The sequence below is a fragment of the Telmatherina bonti genome, assembly GCF_933228915.1.
Source record: "Telmatherina bonti genome assembly, chromosome: 15".
NCBI classification, from domain to species: Eukaryota; Metazoa; Chordata; class Actinopteri; order Atheriniformes; family Telmatherinidae; genus Telmatherina; species Telmatherina bonti.
In genome coordinates, this window is record NC_136613.1 from 29,040,609 (window position 1) to 29,055,720 (window position 15,112).

At 38.5% G+C, this 15,112-nt stretch overlaps 2 protein-coding genes across 2 annotated transcripts in view; one reads left to right on the plus strand and one right to left on the minus strand.

Annotated features, from left to right (window-relative positions):
* LOC306766899 (uncharacterized protein) overlaps positions 1–6,254 on the minus strand; it is a gene marked incomplete at its 5' end in the record, with an annotated part of 11,297 nt that extends 5,043 nt beyond the window's left edge. Inside the window, 7 exons of the mRNA XM_079254757.1 lie at positions 109–224; positions 1,609–1,691; positions 1,824–1,961; positions 2,097–2,197; positions 4,013–4,229; positions 5,887–6,047; positions 6,144–6,254. Coding sequence (XP_079110883.1) covers positions 109–224; positions 1,609–1,691; positions 1,824–1,961; positions 2,097–2,197; positions 4,013–4,229; positions 5,887–6,047; positions 6,144–6,254 — 927 coding nt within the window. The remainder of the gene's footprint in view (positions 1–108; positions 225–1,608; positions 1,692–1,823; positions 1,962–2,096; positions 2,198–4,012; positions 4,230–5,886; positions 6,048–6,143) is intronic.
* A 7,100-nt stretch (positions 6,255–13,354) lies between these two features.
* LOC306766900 (olfactory receptor 6N1-like) lies at positions 13,355–14,287 on the plus strand (the record flags this gene model as incomplete). The annotated part of the gene is made up of 1 exon (XM_079254758.1): positions 13,355–14,287. One exon carries the CDS (start codon positions 13,355–13,357, stop codon positions 14,285–14,287), a length of 933 nt encoding a protein of 310 aa, XP_079110884.1.
* Between the last annotated feature and the right edge of the window lie 825 nt (positions 14,288–15,112).

Consider the following 15,112-nt stretch of genomic DNA (forward strand, 5'->3'; position numbering starts at 1 on the left):
GCAAACAAGCTGCTGTAAAAGCCTTCGACATGACACCTGAGTAACCCAACAGTTGTATTCTGCAACCTGCATTAGAAACAGGCCGCCCGCCTTCCCTCTCACACTCACATGCTTTTCCTGGAAGTTCAGCACTTGTTGTATTAGATGATCCGATGGCGCGATCCTGTACTTCCAGTAGGAAGCAGCGTGCTCTTTGCCTTCAAACAGACGGTGAGTCATGGCTGCTTTAAGAAAAGGTGGTAAAGCAAGTAATCTTTTTCCTTCAGAGTTACTCCGTCTAGACAGAAAATTCTTGTCTGCTGGCAAATAACACACATTCACACGCACAAAAGAAGCAAACAGTGGGGCGCTTGAGGACTGGGAGGACTCAATTCTACCACAAATACGTGGCATGTTTTGTAATGAGGGGCCATTAAAGGAACAAAAAATCTTTCAGATGACTTAATTTGCATTTTTTGTGCGTATTGTGATCACAGTAATTTCTTCATGTTATAAATGGGGGGGGGGGGGGGGGGGACATGTTAACATGAATAAAAACAAGTCAAACAGAGGATCTGCGAGCGGTACGGTGAGGTCATGGGTCATCTGTTGGTATGTGCTGCTGTCAGGATCAATAGGAGCTTGTGGAATAAAGAGAAGGTCAGTCAGTCTGTGTGTTTCCAAAGCAGATTAGAGAGGGTAGTCAAACCCTGTGTGTTGCCTTTTGCTTGATCAAGCACCGACTCAAAGAAGCAGGTGCATTTATCTCATCGTTTAGATTTGGGGATTGACGGTAAACTTCCAAAAATCTTTTATTTGCGATTCCTCCCCACAGATGCACAACAGCACTCAAGTGAAATACTGATCAATGCCCCGACCAGCCTCGACTTTCAATCCTTATGTGTTCCATTGACAATTTATTTCAAAAGACGACTTTGATTGTATGCCAGTTGTAGTAAAAATGTCAATTTGCTCAGATGTAGAGGTTTAAATATCTGCTTCCAACTAGCACAACAAACTTGTATGTTCAAACTGGCTTTATAGTAACCACATCAACCACATGTGGTACTAAAACACCTTGTGAAAGACTTAACAGAACTGTTACATTATACTAAAAGTAGCCTCATGAGGGTTAAAAACAGCTGTAATGAGCACATATTGCTTCACCTGACCAATGTGCACGTATATAGTCATGGGGAAAATGGAATGACACAAATTGAAGTGAATATTAAAGTCACAATATCAATGTTTTTGTCAGAGTAAATCAATTACCTGCATGCCAATGCAAATAATTATGAGAAAACCTCTGCAATATATGAGTTTTACATACATTTGTCATTTATATTGATAACATTCTATATAAATACATTTGTTTTGTGTGTTTTTGCTGTCTTGATTTTGTACATAAAGCTTACTGATGCCCATTTGACAGTGTGAAAAATGGCCAGAAATTCACCCAACACTGTTCAAAATCTTCATAATGAAGAAAATATTGCAAAAGGTTTATTGGGACAAGAAAAATGGTTTGCTGCTGGAAAGGTACAGCAAATTTAAGAATAAATCAAACACTGAGGGAAAATGCTGCTTTATTCAGAGAAAATATCAAGCTGTGCAGGGTCAGTTATTGTGGTTTCGATGCCAGCACACAGAAATACGCCCACTCCCGCTCCAGTTCAGTGTCGGGGGAAGTGACGCCCATCACATCCAAGAACCTGAGAGAAGGCAATTTATTTTACAAAAAAAAAAAAAATAAATTTCCTCCAAAACCTGAGAGAATGTGATAAAATAACCTCTATACTTATGTAGTCTAATCCTGTATGTGATTGTGTTTGAGTGAAAAAGACCTGTTTTGGGTGTTGACAAGCAGATCTTCAGCCTTCTGGGGTTCTTTCATCTTATACGTCTGGAACATTGACCAACTCGCAATGAAACCAACCGTGTCCCTCACAGTGATGAATGTTTTTGTCAGAAAATTCTCTATCCTATTGGATCAGTTTTTAAATCGGAAAGGGGAGAAAAAAAAAAAATACACAACTTATAGAATAAAAAGAAGTATTGATCCAACAAGAAATAAGTTTTAATGAAAATTTTAAACAAAATTACTTGGATGCAATTACCTCTCTTTGTCTGGGTAGGGGATGGCATTGTACAGCTCCTCCAGCTTATTCTCAGACAGAGCAACTGGGCTGCTTGTGTACGGCTGCACCACCCGCTTGGCCTGAAAGTGAGAGAATATACAAAGTTAAAAAAATTAAAAACACACCAGTGATGGAAACACCTACATTTTGAAAAACCTCATACCACTAAAATGCTTTTAAGCTTTAAGGTGGTTTCCCCAAGTGTGTCGATATGGAATATAGTACAAAAGTGTAATAAGAACGCTTCATATCTACATGTCCCAAGTCGTGACGTGGGGGGTGGGTCATACGGCCAGTTTATTTCAGGTAAAGATGATGCGGTATGTATGGACAGAGGAGGATGCCAAAATCTTTTTACCAGTAATTGAAAATAAAATGTAACTGCCATCGTTGATAGCAAACAAAAAATACAGGGTTTTACAAGCAATGAAAAAAAGGGAAAAGAGGCAGAAGGGCTTCAAAAATCTGTGGTAAATCCACCACAAGTGGAAAACCCTGAAACAATGCCGCATGGCATAAGATCTTATGACAGCTGTACCTTATAGCTAAACACTGACAATGGAAAACACCTGCAATGTAGTTTGTTGAAATTTCAGAAAATCTGTTTTTTTGAGAAACTAATGGAAACGCAGCCGTTTCATCTAAACACACTACATTTAATCTAAGGAATCAGTCACACAAACAGGCTTGAATCAACCCTTAAATTTACTCCATGAGCTCTGAAAAACTTCCAGAAATCTCCGTTTGTGAACATCGTTCAGTCGTAAATGCACATTAAAGTTCTAGCAAACACAGAAAAAGCCATACATGAACATGATCCTGCAACGCTGCCGCCTTCTGACGCAAAGTTAGTTTACCATTTGCGATCCATTGTGACTTGTTTAACGTGATCAGTGGTTTACCAAAGTCATTTCACACATCAATGCCAGAGAATGACGAGATAATCTGGTGTGAACTTTGCCCTTTGCTTGTGTGAAGACGAGCATTGTCTAAAAACAAAAGAAACCCACTTAGTTACTAAAACATTAAACAGTCCTGGCTGAGTGGCTCCAAGATAGAGCATTAAACAAACAGGACGTTGTGCAAAACGTACATGGCTTTTGGTGCCCTTTTGCTTTACTGATAAATTAGTAGAAAACTACATTCTGTTGTATGAAACAGCATCAGTCATTAGCATTGAAACCTGATTAACAATTGATTTTACATAGGGCTCACGCAGAGCATTAAGTCAATACAGCAGCACACTGGACAGACACTTATTGTGCCATTTTTTCTTCTCTACTCTTGACATGCATACAAGTTTGTAGAAACTGAAGTGTTCTCGAAACATGTAGGTACATGTACACATCAGCCAAAAGCCATTGTAAAGTCAAACAGCGATAGCTACTTAAACCAAAGAGGAAGCCATTGAAAGCCCTTTTCACAATGCTTTTTCCCCCCAGATGAGACCGATTAGCTTTCATCATTTCATTACATCATGTGTAAGACGAAGGCAGCATGGAGAGTGGGGGTGCAGTTGATCTGCCATTTTACCTCTGAGCTGGCAAGGTATGTAGTATAAGAGGCAAAACTAGCCCACCTAAAGTAGCAGACATTGGTGAACTTGCAATGCTAACTATGGCAGTTTATTGCCAAGTTGACTGGATGATGGCAGCTCGTTTTGTTTAACACCACAGCAATGCAGGACTGATCCTCTGTTAAAAAAAAAAGGCAGCGTGTTGAGTCTGGCAGTTGATAGGTTAGTTTTCGTCATTTTTACGCTTGTTGCATTCACTTCCAGGCTGATGTTAGCTCAGTGTTATGAGCTATTCTGCTGCATTAGATCATCAACAGATGTCTTTACTGAAGTTTTACCATGACTACTGAGAAAACAATGCATTCAAATCTACACCTACCTCTTCATAGATGGGGTTGAGTCTGTCTCCGCAGTCCTTGTAGTGGAATTTAATATTTGTATCGGTGAAGCCCAGCAGAGCTATGCAGCCTCTGGGTTTCAACACCCGATCCGCTTCAGCCAAGAACTTGGACTGATCAAACCAGTGGGCAGCTGAAGACGCTGTCAGCAAGTCTACAGAGCCATCTTCAAATGGGAGCTCCTCTGCTGTCCCCTTGCTGCCAATCAAACCAAACTTTATCAATAAAGTGCTTATCCTGCCACAGGCAACAAGTGCTTTACATGATAAAACAATGTATACATATTAAATAAAAACACACCCTCACACACCAAAATAAGTTTGTCATACCATTAACTCCCTAATTTCTGTGTCTTAGTATAAGAACACCATATCTAATATTTCAGAACACCCATGTCCACAAAGGCCCCAACCACCCAGATCAGGGTAGGTCGGAGTGAATTGCCAGAGCCGTAGGGCTGCAGCGCAGGACCCCTAGCTACCTGGACAAGGGCGATCACCACTGCAACCCCCAAAAAACCGAAGCAAAGCTACTGGCTCTACAGGTGATATTAAGTTATAAGTTACCATTGGTGTTTTGGGATCCATCAAGATTTTTCTCAGTTGAAAAGATGTCTGAAAGATCTAATTGATCTGTAACATTCACGTAAAGGGTAGATTCAAAAATTCGAAAAAAAAAAAAAAAAAAAAAAAATCTCAGCTAAGTTGAAGATATGGTATAAATGTTGAAATTTCATTAAATGAGGGGGAAAAAAAAAAAAAAAAAAGTCCCAGTTGACATTTTCCAGGGTTTTGTGTGGTTTTAAAGACTTTAACAAGACTACTACTTTTCTTTTATCATCATCATCATCATCATCATTATTACTATTATATCTGATAAGTTTGTGCAATATGTTAAATGTAGTCTAATGTCAAATGAGATTCTGGACTACATCGAGTTTAGATTCGTTTTTCCATTAAAGTTCAACTTAGCACAGCCTTCACACTGCAGAGTAATGCTTCACACACTACATCGGTGATTTAACAAATGCTCTCATGCAAAAAATGAGTGGATAGTATACTGAATTAATCTGCAGCATACTCATGTTTTTATTTTTCATGAACAAAAAGCAATGCAGTCACTGAATGAGATGTCTGATCTATGTAGTAAGTGGTGTACTGGACTTTCAGATCATTTTTGTAGACTTTTTGTTCACTCCCATGAGTGACAAAACTCCGACATGTCAGCATTGTTTTCAGTAATACATAATATATTTCCAGCCTCAACTCTCAGCTGAAGTGGAGCCAAAAACTAAAGTTATGAGTCATTAAAGTCAAAGCAAAAAAAGACACCTCTTAGGTCAATAAAATAGTTCAATCATTGTATTTTGCTTGTTTTATTTGTGCAAAAAAAAAAAAAAAAAAAGCCTAAAATTTCTTTACAACCATTTCCTGGAAATATGTGGTGGTTAGAGGTTTTAAAGGCTCTTGTGCGAGCCAGCTTTTACATTAACCCGAGTTAACTTGCTGTTAAAGATGTCCCATTTCATGGCCCCATAATGGAAAAATGTGAATGTTTCAAAGTTTCCTCAGAGCCAGCTAGAAATTTGGGTTAAAATTGCTCATATTCCCCAGAAATCTTATCAAAATTGGGGGGGGGGGCAAAATGATCACAGAATATTTGGAACCTATGAATGGTTCCAGTTACTTAAATAAAATTTTAAATGATTTTTATTTTCTTGCAATCGTTAAAACACTTTGTGCTAGGTTTTGTACAAAGAGCATTATCAATAGCATTTGATATGAATTTGAATAAGATACATGCTTACTTGCATCTTACATGAAGTACAGTGCAAAATTAGTGACATCTGCCATACCTGTATGTGATGTTGGTGTGCCCGGGCACAGCTCTGGCCTCCTCCAGTTGACAATCGCTGATGTCAATCCCAACTATCTGTTTGAAATGTGGCGCCAGCAGCCGGGTGTTCTGACCAGTTCCGCATCCCAGATCCACTGCCAGCACATGTGGCTGACCTTTCTGTACATGTACAGTGCTGTTAGGAGTTATACAAACGCCATAAGAAGGGTTTTATTAAACTTACATGTACTCGCACCATTTGCAAGCAAGGCATACCTTTTTGTCTAAGTACTGAATGATGATATCCTTGAGCTTAGTTGGAGGTGTAAAACGATACTTTTGGTAGACAGAGGCATGTTCCTTCCCTTCAAAAAGCCTGTATGCCATTGAAGTTCTCTCTTCTTCAACTGTTTTCTTTGATCTGCAGCCAGATGTGACTTCTGACCTCCTATATACCAGCTTTCGCTCTAGAGCAAAGTTCACCTTCCTTGTCTTTCAGTCACTGTTTGTCTTTGTTCCTCCGCCTCTTTAAAATTTCATTGCCTTCTACATATGATTCATATTTTTAATCCAGCTCTTTTCTTGCTGCCGTTTTCTGTTTGGACATCAGCATTGTCACTGCCCTCTTGCAGGCCTGCAACTTCTCAAACTTCCTATGAAAAAGTACACAGCAGGCAGGGAAAGCATTAGTAAACTAAAAATAAATAAGTGAAGTGGCAAATATGCAAGGACATTTACAATTTGGAGAGAAAAAGCACATAAAATCTAATGTTTCTTACTGGTTGAGAGCTTACTCAATGGTCAGGTATCCAGTTAAACTAGCAGAGCTGCAAAGTTGCCAACAGAGTGGAAGAGAGGTGGAGCCTCTACTTAACTCCTTTATGGAAAGTATTTGCAAGCTTAATACAAAAAAAAATGTCACCCTGTTAATACTCAAGTTTTTCCTGATACATTTTACCAGTCCTGGACTGGACCCGGTTTTACCTTCAGAACAGTCTTTATTATTGGTGGCATAGAGATAAACAAAAGATTTTAAAACATTCCTCAGAGATTTTGCTCCATGTTGACATGAAGCTTCACACAGTTGCTGCAGATTTTAAGTCGGCTAAACATCCATGATGACAATCCTGTTGCACCACATCCCAACGTTCTGTTGGACTGAGATCTGGTGCAGTCTTCAAACTTCTTAGAATGACTCCTGAGGACATTAAGAGTTGACTTATGAGTAAAAGCAGCACTTAGTTATTGTGTGTCTCACTCACTTTTACAAAAAAAAAAAAAAAAAAAAAAAAAAAAAAAAAAAAAAGTAAGTGTAAAACTGAATCTTAAGTGTCAGTCTCAGTAGGATCACGACAGTAAAGTTCAGAAAAATAATTTTAGATATCACTTCCAAGTCTATTGAGTTGACTAATCACTAAATGGAGCCATTTACTCAATATGTCCAACAGCAACGACGCGACTGCGAATGTGTGGCACTCAAAATGAAACAGAGTCGGTGAGCCTATCGCTTTAAGGAAACGTCACGTGACCGACGCACGATGTTTAAAGGAAGAATGTTTGTCAACAATGAGTCTGTACCAAAAAGAATCACAGGTCCTTTTAAGTACGGTTCTGTCGCTCGATCCACCGTGACATGGAGCAAGAAAGAAGAAATGTCCGTGGTGTGGGAGCGCGTTGACCTTGTATCGACAAAGACGGCATTTGTTATTTACTCTGTTATTTTCAGTTCCTGCTTAATCCATAAGAATTCAAATCCATGTCAAAGTGATAAATTCTCATGAAATGTTTTTTTTCTGCAGGTCAAACGTCACATGTGTGCAACGGAGCCATCACATACAAATAAAAGCACATCCTCAGTGGGAAGGCATTACAGAGTGAAGCATGAAAACCGCAGGTTTACAGACATTTACCATCATCCTCATGGCTGCTTTATGATGAAGCATATTTCATTTTTGATCACCAAGCTTTCACAAAGCAGTTGTTGGACCAGGCTGTTGTATGAGCATCAATGACTGCCAGCCTCAGTAATGTTAGGAGTGAGGAGTTCAGAGAACCGCCTAAATGCCCTTCAGCCATCATGTTTGGCCAGCCAGGAAGGTTTGTATAGAAAATATCTAGAACAGTTCATATTCTTTTTAATATTTGATTTTTTTTTTTCCATCTTTGTTTAATTTTTACTGTAATAAAACTACACTGTTGGCACAAATTTAAAATGTATAAAAGACAAAATGGAATCAGTTGCAGCACTGAGTGGCTCTGGCAGCTGACATGTAGAAATCTGTGGACATGGAGGCTTACCTGCCTCTTATCTCTTTATTAATGAGAACACGCAGTTGTGTAAAGTGCAACACCTTCTACAAACAGCCACAGCCTGGACCTTCTGCACAGGTATCAGCCCCAACTTTATGCATGTTATCAGGTTTTATCAGTTTATTTGCTTGCAAATATACTGATATTTCTTCCAGGATCCCTTAAAATATTGGCAAAACCAGATGCACACCGACCCAAACCTCTTCCAGTTCAGCCTCATCAGTGCCATGTGAGCGAGTGTTTTCCAAAATTGGAAATCTTGTGTAAGTAAAAACAAAATTACCATACCATAACATACAACTTCTTGAATAAAAATTTATGGATGAAAAGAAAACCTTCTCTGCCTCATTCACAAAATTGTCAATTTGATTTCCACACTATGAAACACTTATTATCCGACTTCCATTTTACCAGCTAATTCAAACTTAGATGGAGATTTATTACAATGTACAATAACATAATTATCTTGCCAAGTGTTTCAGTGGAGTCTTGCAACCAGGTCAGCTGTAATGAGGTTTAAGAACCAGCAGATGTCAGCATTGAGCAACACATTACTGATCTCGTATTAATACTGTATGGGTGACGTGCTGACACGTTTCACAAGCCCTCATCTATCAATTAAGGTCACTCATCTAAGAATATCAAGTTATCTTTGAGAGAAATCACAGTGAATCAGTAAATGGACAATAAAGCACCTGGTTACTGGAGTTCATTTGCTGTAAAGTGAACTTGTCATTTAAAAGAATCCAGTTTGAGATGACTTAAGTTTTGTGACATGGTGCATTATCCTGCTGAAAGTATCCATCATAAGACATGATATTATGGTTATAAAGGGATGGCCATGATCACTAAATATACTCAGGTGCTGTGCTGTGCCATTCAAACCTTACCTGACTGGTATTTAGGGGCTCAAATTGTGCCAAGAAAATATCCTGCAGATCAGGAGTGGGCAGCTCCAGTCCTTGAGTGCTGCAGTCATTTCATGTGTGCCATCTTAACATGACCAACAAACCTGTGTTGCAAGACACCTGACACACATCAGACTTAATCAGCAGACATGTGAAGAGCTTGACAAACTGCGCATGTCTGCTAATTACACATTGATTTAAGTCAGGTGTGTTGCAGCAGGGAAACTCCCAACTCTTGCAGGTCTGCGGCCCCCAGACCGGAGCTGCCCAACCCTGCTCCAGATCTGAACACAACCAGCAGCTTGATCTGTTCATACAGGGCAGAATAGATCAATGCTTTAATGTTGTTTCCTCCTAATTCTGACCATACTGTCTAAACGTTGCAGCTGAACTGGTTATTTGGGTTACTGTTGTCTTTTATTCATCTCTGACCAATCTTCCCATTCTCCTTTGACCTTTGATATTTAGAAGATATTGCTGCTCAGTGGATATTCTATGTAAACCCTAGACATGGTTGTGTGAGAAAAACCCAGAAGATCAGCAGTTTCTTGAATACTCAGACCAGCAACCATGTCCTGTTCAGTCAGCTGAATCTTTCTTCCTCATTCTGAGGCCCAGTTTGAACCTCAGCAAGTCATCTTGAATACATGACTTAATGCACTAAAGTGTTCTGATGTTACTGGCTGATTATTTGTGTTAACAAGCAGTTAAACAGGTGCGCCCAATAAAGTGGCTTGTGGCTGAATGTTGTTGCAGTAAAATAATAGGAAATGTTTTAGACTACCATTCTATGTGTTTTAAAGTTTCTTGTTTCTTAATCATTAGTTTAAAGGAAAGATATTTGGCTACACGGGATGGGCCTCCACTGGGAGAGGAGTGTGTTTAATTGCTCTTAAGGGATAATGATAATGACCTGTTGACCACTTGCATGGGAAGCATTTCCAACATGCCATCCCATGGGTTCTCATTAGATTTAAAAACATTAAGCATTGCATCAGAGGAGTTAATTTAGACAAACTTAGGTTGGTACACAGAAACACAGAGTCCCAAAGCTCCGTGCTGAAGCGTGTACATCACAGAGTTTGGCTAGTCGTGGACATTGAAAGCCAAGGGACTCATGGAAGTCAAAGCAATAACCTTACATCATTCATGACCTACTAGTGTGTGTGACCTTTAGAAGTAAGATCTGTCCAACAGTACTGTTGTTTGAAATTCAATAAAAGTTTTACCTTTAATTAAATACCTCATATAATCCACTCTGTTTGCATTTTTAGAATATAGATTCCACACCAGAGCACTGCACTTAGATGAATATTCATCAGTTCAGCTTAAAAGTACTGATTTCTTCAGTTATCATAGCAAATTATCAGAGCTCCTATAAAGACAGCTCTGGAGTTAATCAAATACTCCCGAACAGTGTGATAGTTAGCTGGTGCACTGGTTTACAAATCCTTCATCTGGTCCTGAGATAAAACCACAGCAAGGAGGAAACAAAATAAAAGGATTTTTGATTGCTTGATATATCTTTATTTTGGACAAAAAAAGAACACAATTTGATCAACAGGTTAAACAAAAGTTTTTATAGTCTGAAAAGAAGCAGGATAAAGCAGGGCTTATTTATTCCTGCCCCCCTTTACAATCATGTTCTTTTCTTCCTTGTAGTTGTTAAATTAATCCCTTAATTGTCAGTTTTCGACAAAACTAGACAAAAATAGACAAAAATAACTAAATGCAAAAAATAATTCATGAATATGGATGTGTACACAAACATATTCCTGCACACACACACACACTATATATAAACATATATATATATATATATATATATATATATATATATATATATATATATATATATATATATATATATATACACATATATATGTATATATTTATATTATAATTATATATTTAGTGTAATCATACACCTATCTATGTATTTATGCTGTCTTACATACCTTCCTATACACATATATTTTTTTATCACATGTACATACACACATGCATGTACCTTTGACATGCGCCTGCATATACGGTTGCAGTTGTGCGTACTCATACAAACGTACATATACACACTTACATTCCTTTTTATCCTAATGGTTACATGCGTTCTTTTAATTAATACTTTCTAAACAACGTCTCTGACTTTTTTCTTTAAACTGTATATAATGCTTGGACATTGTTTGAGTTCTTCCTGAAGATTGTTCTATAATTTGACGCCATATACTGTGAGAGGCACATGCTTCCAGTTACGGGGGAGTTTGAGCAGGAAAATATCGCAAGATGACAGGAGAGGAGTTAATCTGCAGCAGTTTACAACAAAAGTCATAACAAGGCATATTGACAAAAACAATTCATCCATCCATCCATCCATCCATCCATCTGTTTATTGCTTATTTCTTTTCCTTTTATCTTTTACCTTACCAGTATGAACAAAACAAGCGGAATGACGGTCTGGCTGCCATGTTGTGCCGAACAAATTTGCTTTGCCAAGATGGGGTTTGTGGATTTAAGGATTGTTTTCCTTTCAGCTTTTCTCTCTGAAGAGGTCCCCACAGCAAATCATTGCTCAGGTGAATTAGTGTGTTTTACACCAGATGATCTTCCTGACACAACCCTTTGCATTTATTCAGGCTTGGGACAGACGGAGCTGGGAAATGTGGCTGGGAAGAGGGAAGTCTGGGCTTTCCCAGCTGCTGTCCCCCAGACTCAAGCCCGGATAAGCGGCAGAAAATGGATGGATTGGACCTGCCCTCAAAACAATTCCCGTCAGGGTTGCACCAGTGTAGGGGAGCAGGACTCAAACCGCTGACCATCTGGTCAAAAGACAAGACCACCTGACCCACTGCCACCCAACCTCATCGTTTACATGTAAAACGGTCAAATAAAATCATTGCAAGTTAGCTAAACTAAAGCAAAACCTACTCTCCGTTGGTTCTCATTACATTCTTTGGCCTTTTTGCCCACAAAACCATTTACAAGAAAAATATTTATTTTATCACGGTGCTATCAAACTATTCTGATACTATGTTTGGTATTGTTGATATTGATATTTGGATTGATCGGCCCAGCCTAACTAAAAAAGGGGGGGGTGAATCAGCTGAGGACATCAGTGGTGGAAACTTGCCCACATATGCATTCTGATGTCAGAGCCTAGATGCTGCAGGTAAAGTATTTTATCACATCTTCAAAAGGAGGATGTGGAGGTTGTGGTTTTGCCAGAGTTCATCTTTCTGTCTTTCTGTTACCAACTTAATGTGTAAGCTGTAGGACAGATTTTTATGGTTTTATTTCTAAGAACGACTCTTGGTTTAACTTAGAATCCACTTAATTTGGGAGTTATCCAGATCACCATCTGGATCCAGGATTTTTTGAAGGATTCTTTATCATCGCAAGATTGTGTCATTTTCAGTAAATATGCAAAAAAATACACAATAAATTATCTGAGTGCTTGGCCAAAAGATACAGGAGAAGTTCCCAACAGGTTCTAGAAATTAACAAAGACAGATCTGGATCCAAAATTCTGGATACTATAAGACAGAATAGGAAAAGGTACACAATGTTTTGAATTTTCATCACTTCAAGACAACAAATTAATATAGAAACATACAGCAAAGACCACAATATAGCCAAGACATGTGGATTCTAGGAATCTGTGTATCTATGTAAAATAAATGTAGAACTATAAGCAGGAAATCAGTGTGAGTGGAAATGATTTGCGTTCCTCTATTGCTTTTCTAATTTAAAGATGTGTTTTGCTTATTTTGCTCTCTGTGATCCATCAAGAATGAGTTGAACTAAAAAAAGAAAGCTTTCAGTACCCAAACCTGCCTCCAGATATCATGCAGATATCACTTCAATAGCAAGAAAGAAATTGAATCAATAACTATATAATATCAACATTATATCTGAAATGCAATCAGAATGACATGCACTGTTTCTGATCCTCAAAGGAGTTTTAGTATCAGTTACGTCATATTGTATGAATATTTAAATACACCATGTGGCACGGCACGTTGTCCTCAGTGGCTGCCTGCCGTGTCACAATTCACACGGCATGAGCTTATGGTGACACCTCTCAACCATACACACTTTACTTTGTTTCTTGTGTTTCATGTTATTCATCACTTTGCAAATGTTTCTGTGCTCTTGTCTTAGTAACATCGCCAGTTGACTTTAAAACCAACCTGTGACCATCAGGAAACCAGCACCTGCAGCTGCATCCGAACTGTTGTCAGGATCAAACAGTGGTTGTTTTGTATGGGGTAAATGGAAAACATCACCAACCCCCCTTATTTTAACCTCACCATGTTCTTTAACATAGGAAATTACTGTTACCCAACCTTTGTCTTGTTTTTCTTGGTTTATGCTTTTATTGTCTCCTCTAATCTGATCATCATCATCGTAATATCACGAGAGAAAAGTCTACATGAGCCCATGTATGTGTTTATCATGTGTCTTTCTTTTAATTCTCTGTATGGCTCTGCTGGATTCTTCCTTAGATTTCTCAGAGATCTGCTGTCAGACACTCATTTGATCTCACGGTGGGGGTGTTTCACTCAGATTTATGTCATTTACACCTACGCCTCGTATGAACTCACCATTTTAAGCATAATGGCGTATGATCGGTATGTCGCCGTGTGTCAGCCTCTTCATTACCGCAGCAAGATGAGGCCCTTCATGGTCTCTAAACTGCTCGCCTTAGCATGGATCTATCCAGTTTTTACTGTTGCAGCCTGTGTTTATCTTTCCTCCATACTCCTGCTGTGTGGCAATAAGATACCGAAGGTTTTCTGTGCCAACTGGCCTGTTGTGAAATTGTCGTGTGTCTCCACTGTGCTCAATAACTTGGTTGGCATGCTTGTCAGCACAACTACAGTCTTTCTGCCACTGGCTTTTGTCCTGTATACATATTTACGGATTTTCCTTGTTTGCAGGAGACACTCCTCCGAGTTTAAGAGAAAAGTCATACAAAGCTGTTTGCCACACATTGTCACTTTTATTAATTACTCCATCACTGTGTTTTGTGATGTTGCACTGAGCAGAATTGACCTGGAGGAGATAAATCCATTTCTTGCCATCATTCTCTCATTCGAATTTGTTGTGATCCCTCCTATCTTGAATCCTCTTGTATATGGCTTAAAATTACCAGAAATCAGAAAACTCATTATAAGAATGTTGTCATTTTCAAAGAAGGTGTAATCATATAAACCCTTTAACTTTCACAGTCACAGAAAAGCCAGAGAAAAAATGTTTCTCTGTTTTTTTTCCGTTTGTTTTGGATGAGAATAAACAGAATGGTTTTGATGTAAAAAAAGAGGAAGTTAATAATAATGTGACAACAATGAAATGATTGAAATCTAAAAAACGTTAGTTTGGGTTTTACGTACCCAAACCTATTGTGACAGATGGCTCAGGCAGGTTTGTTTCCACATTAAGAAAAAAAAAAGAAAGAAAAACTATTGATTGTTAAAGTCCAGAGCTGACAGGAAGATGCTATTTAGAACTTCCAATTATGTACAATGTAAAATAAAACACAAATAAATCTTTAAAAACAGAAAAATGAGCTTTCTTTTTTTTGCTAATTATTTTGCTCTTATTATTTGGCCCTGTGATGGACTGGCGAGCTGTCCAGGGTGTACCCTGCCTGTCGCCCAAAGCCAGCTGGGATAGGCTCCAGCTTCCCCGCGACCCTGAATTGGATTAAGCGGTTTAGAAAATGAATGAATGAATGAATGAATATTTTGCTCTAAACCGTTTATATTTCAGTAACTCACTACGGAGCGATCAGATGAAAGGTTTAGGCCTTATTATGTCTGTACAATAATCAGAAAACAGTTTAGTGTTCATGTAATAAGACTAATCTTTTGTGTACATATAACGTTGTTTGCCAGTTAAAATCCAATGCTGCATCAAGGCAGAATGAGACATGATTATGAGGCCAGATCCGTCTCAATACTCGAAAATGCACACTTTCTGTTTCACAAATGCACATGGTCTGTTTCACAAATATAAGTTTGAAGTTAA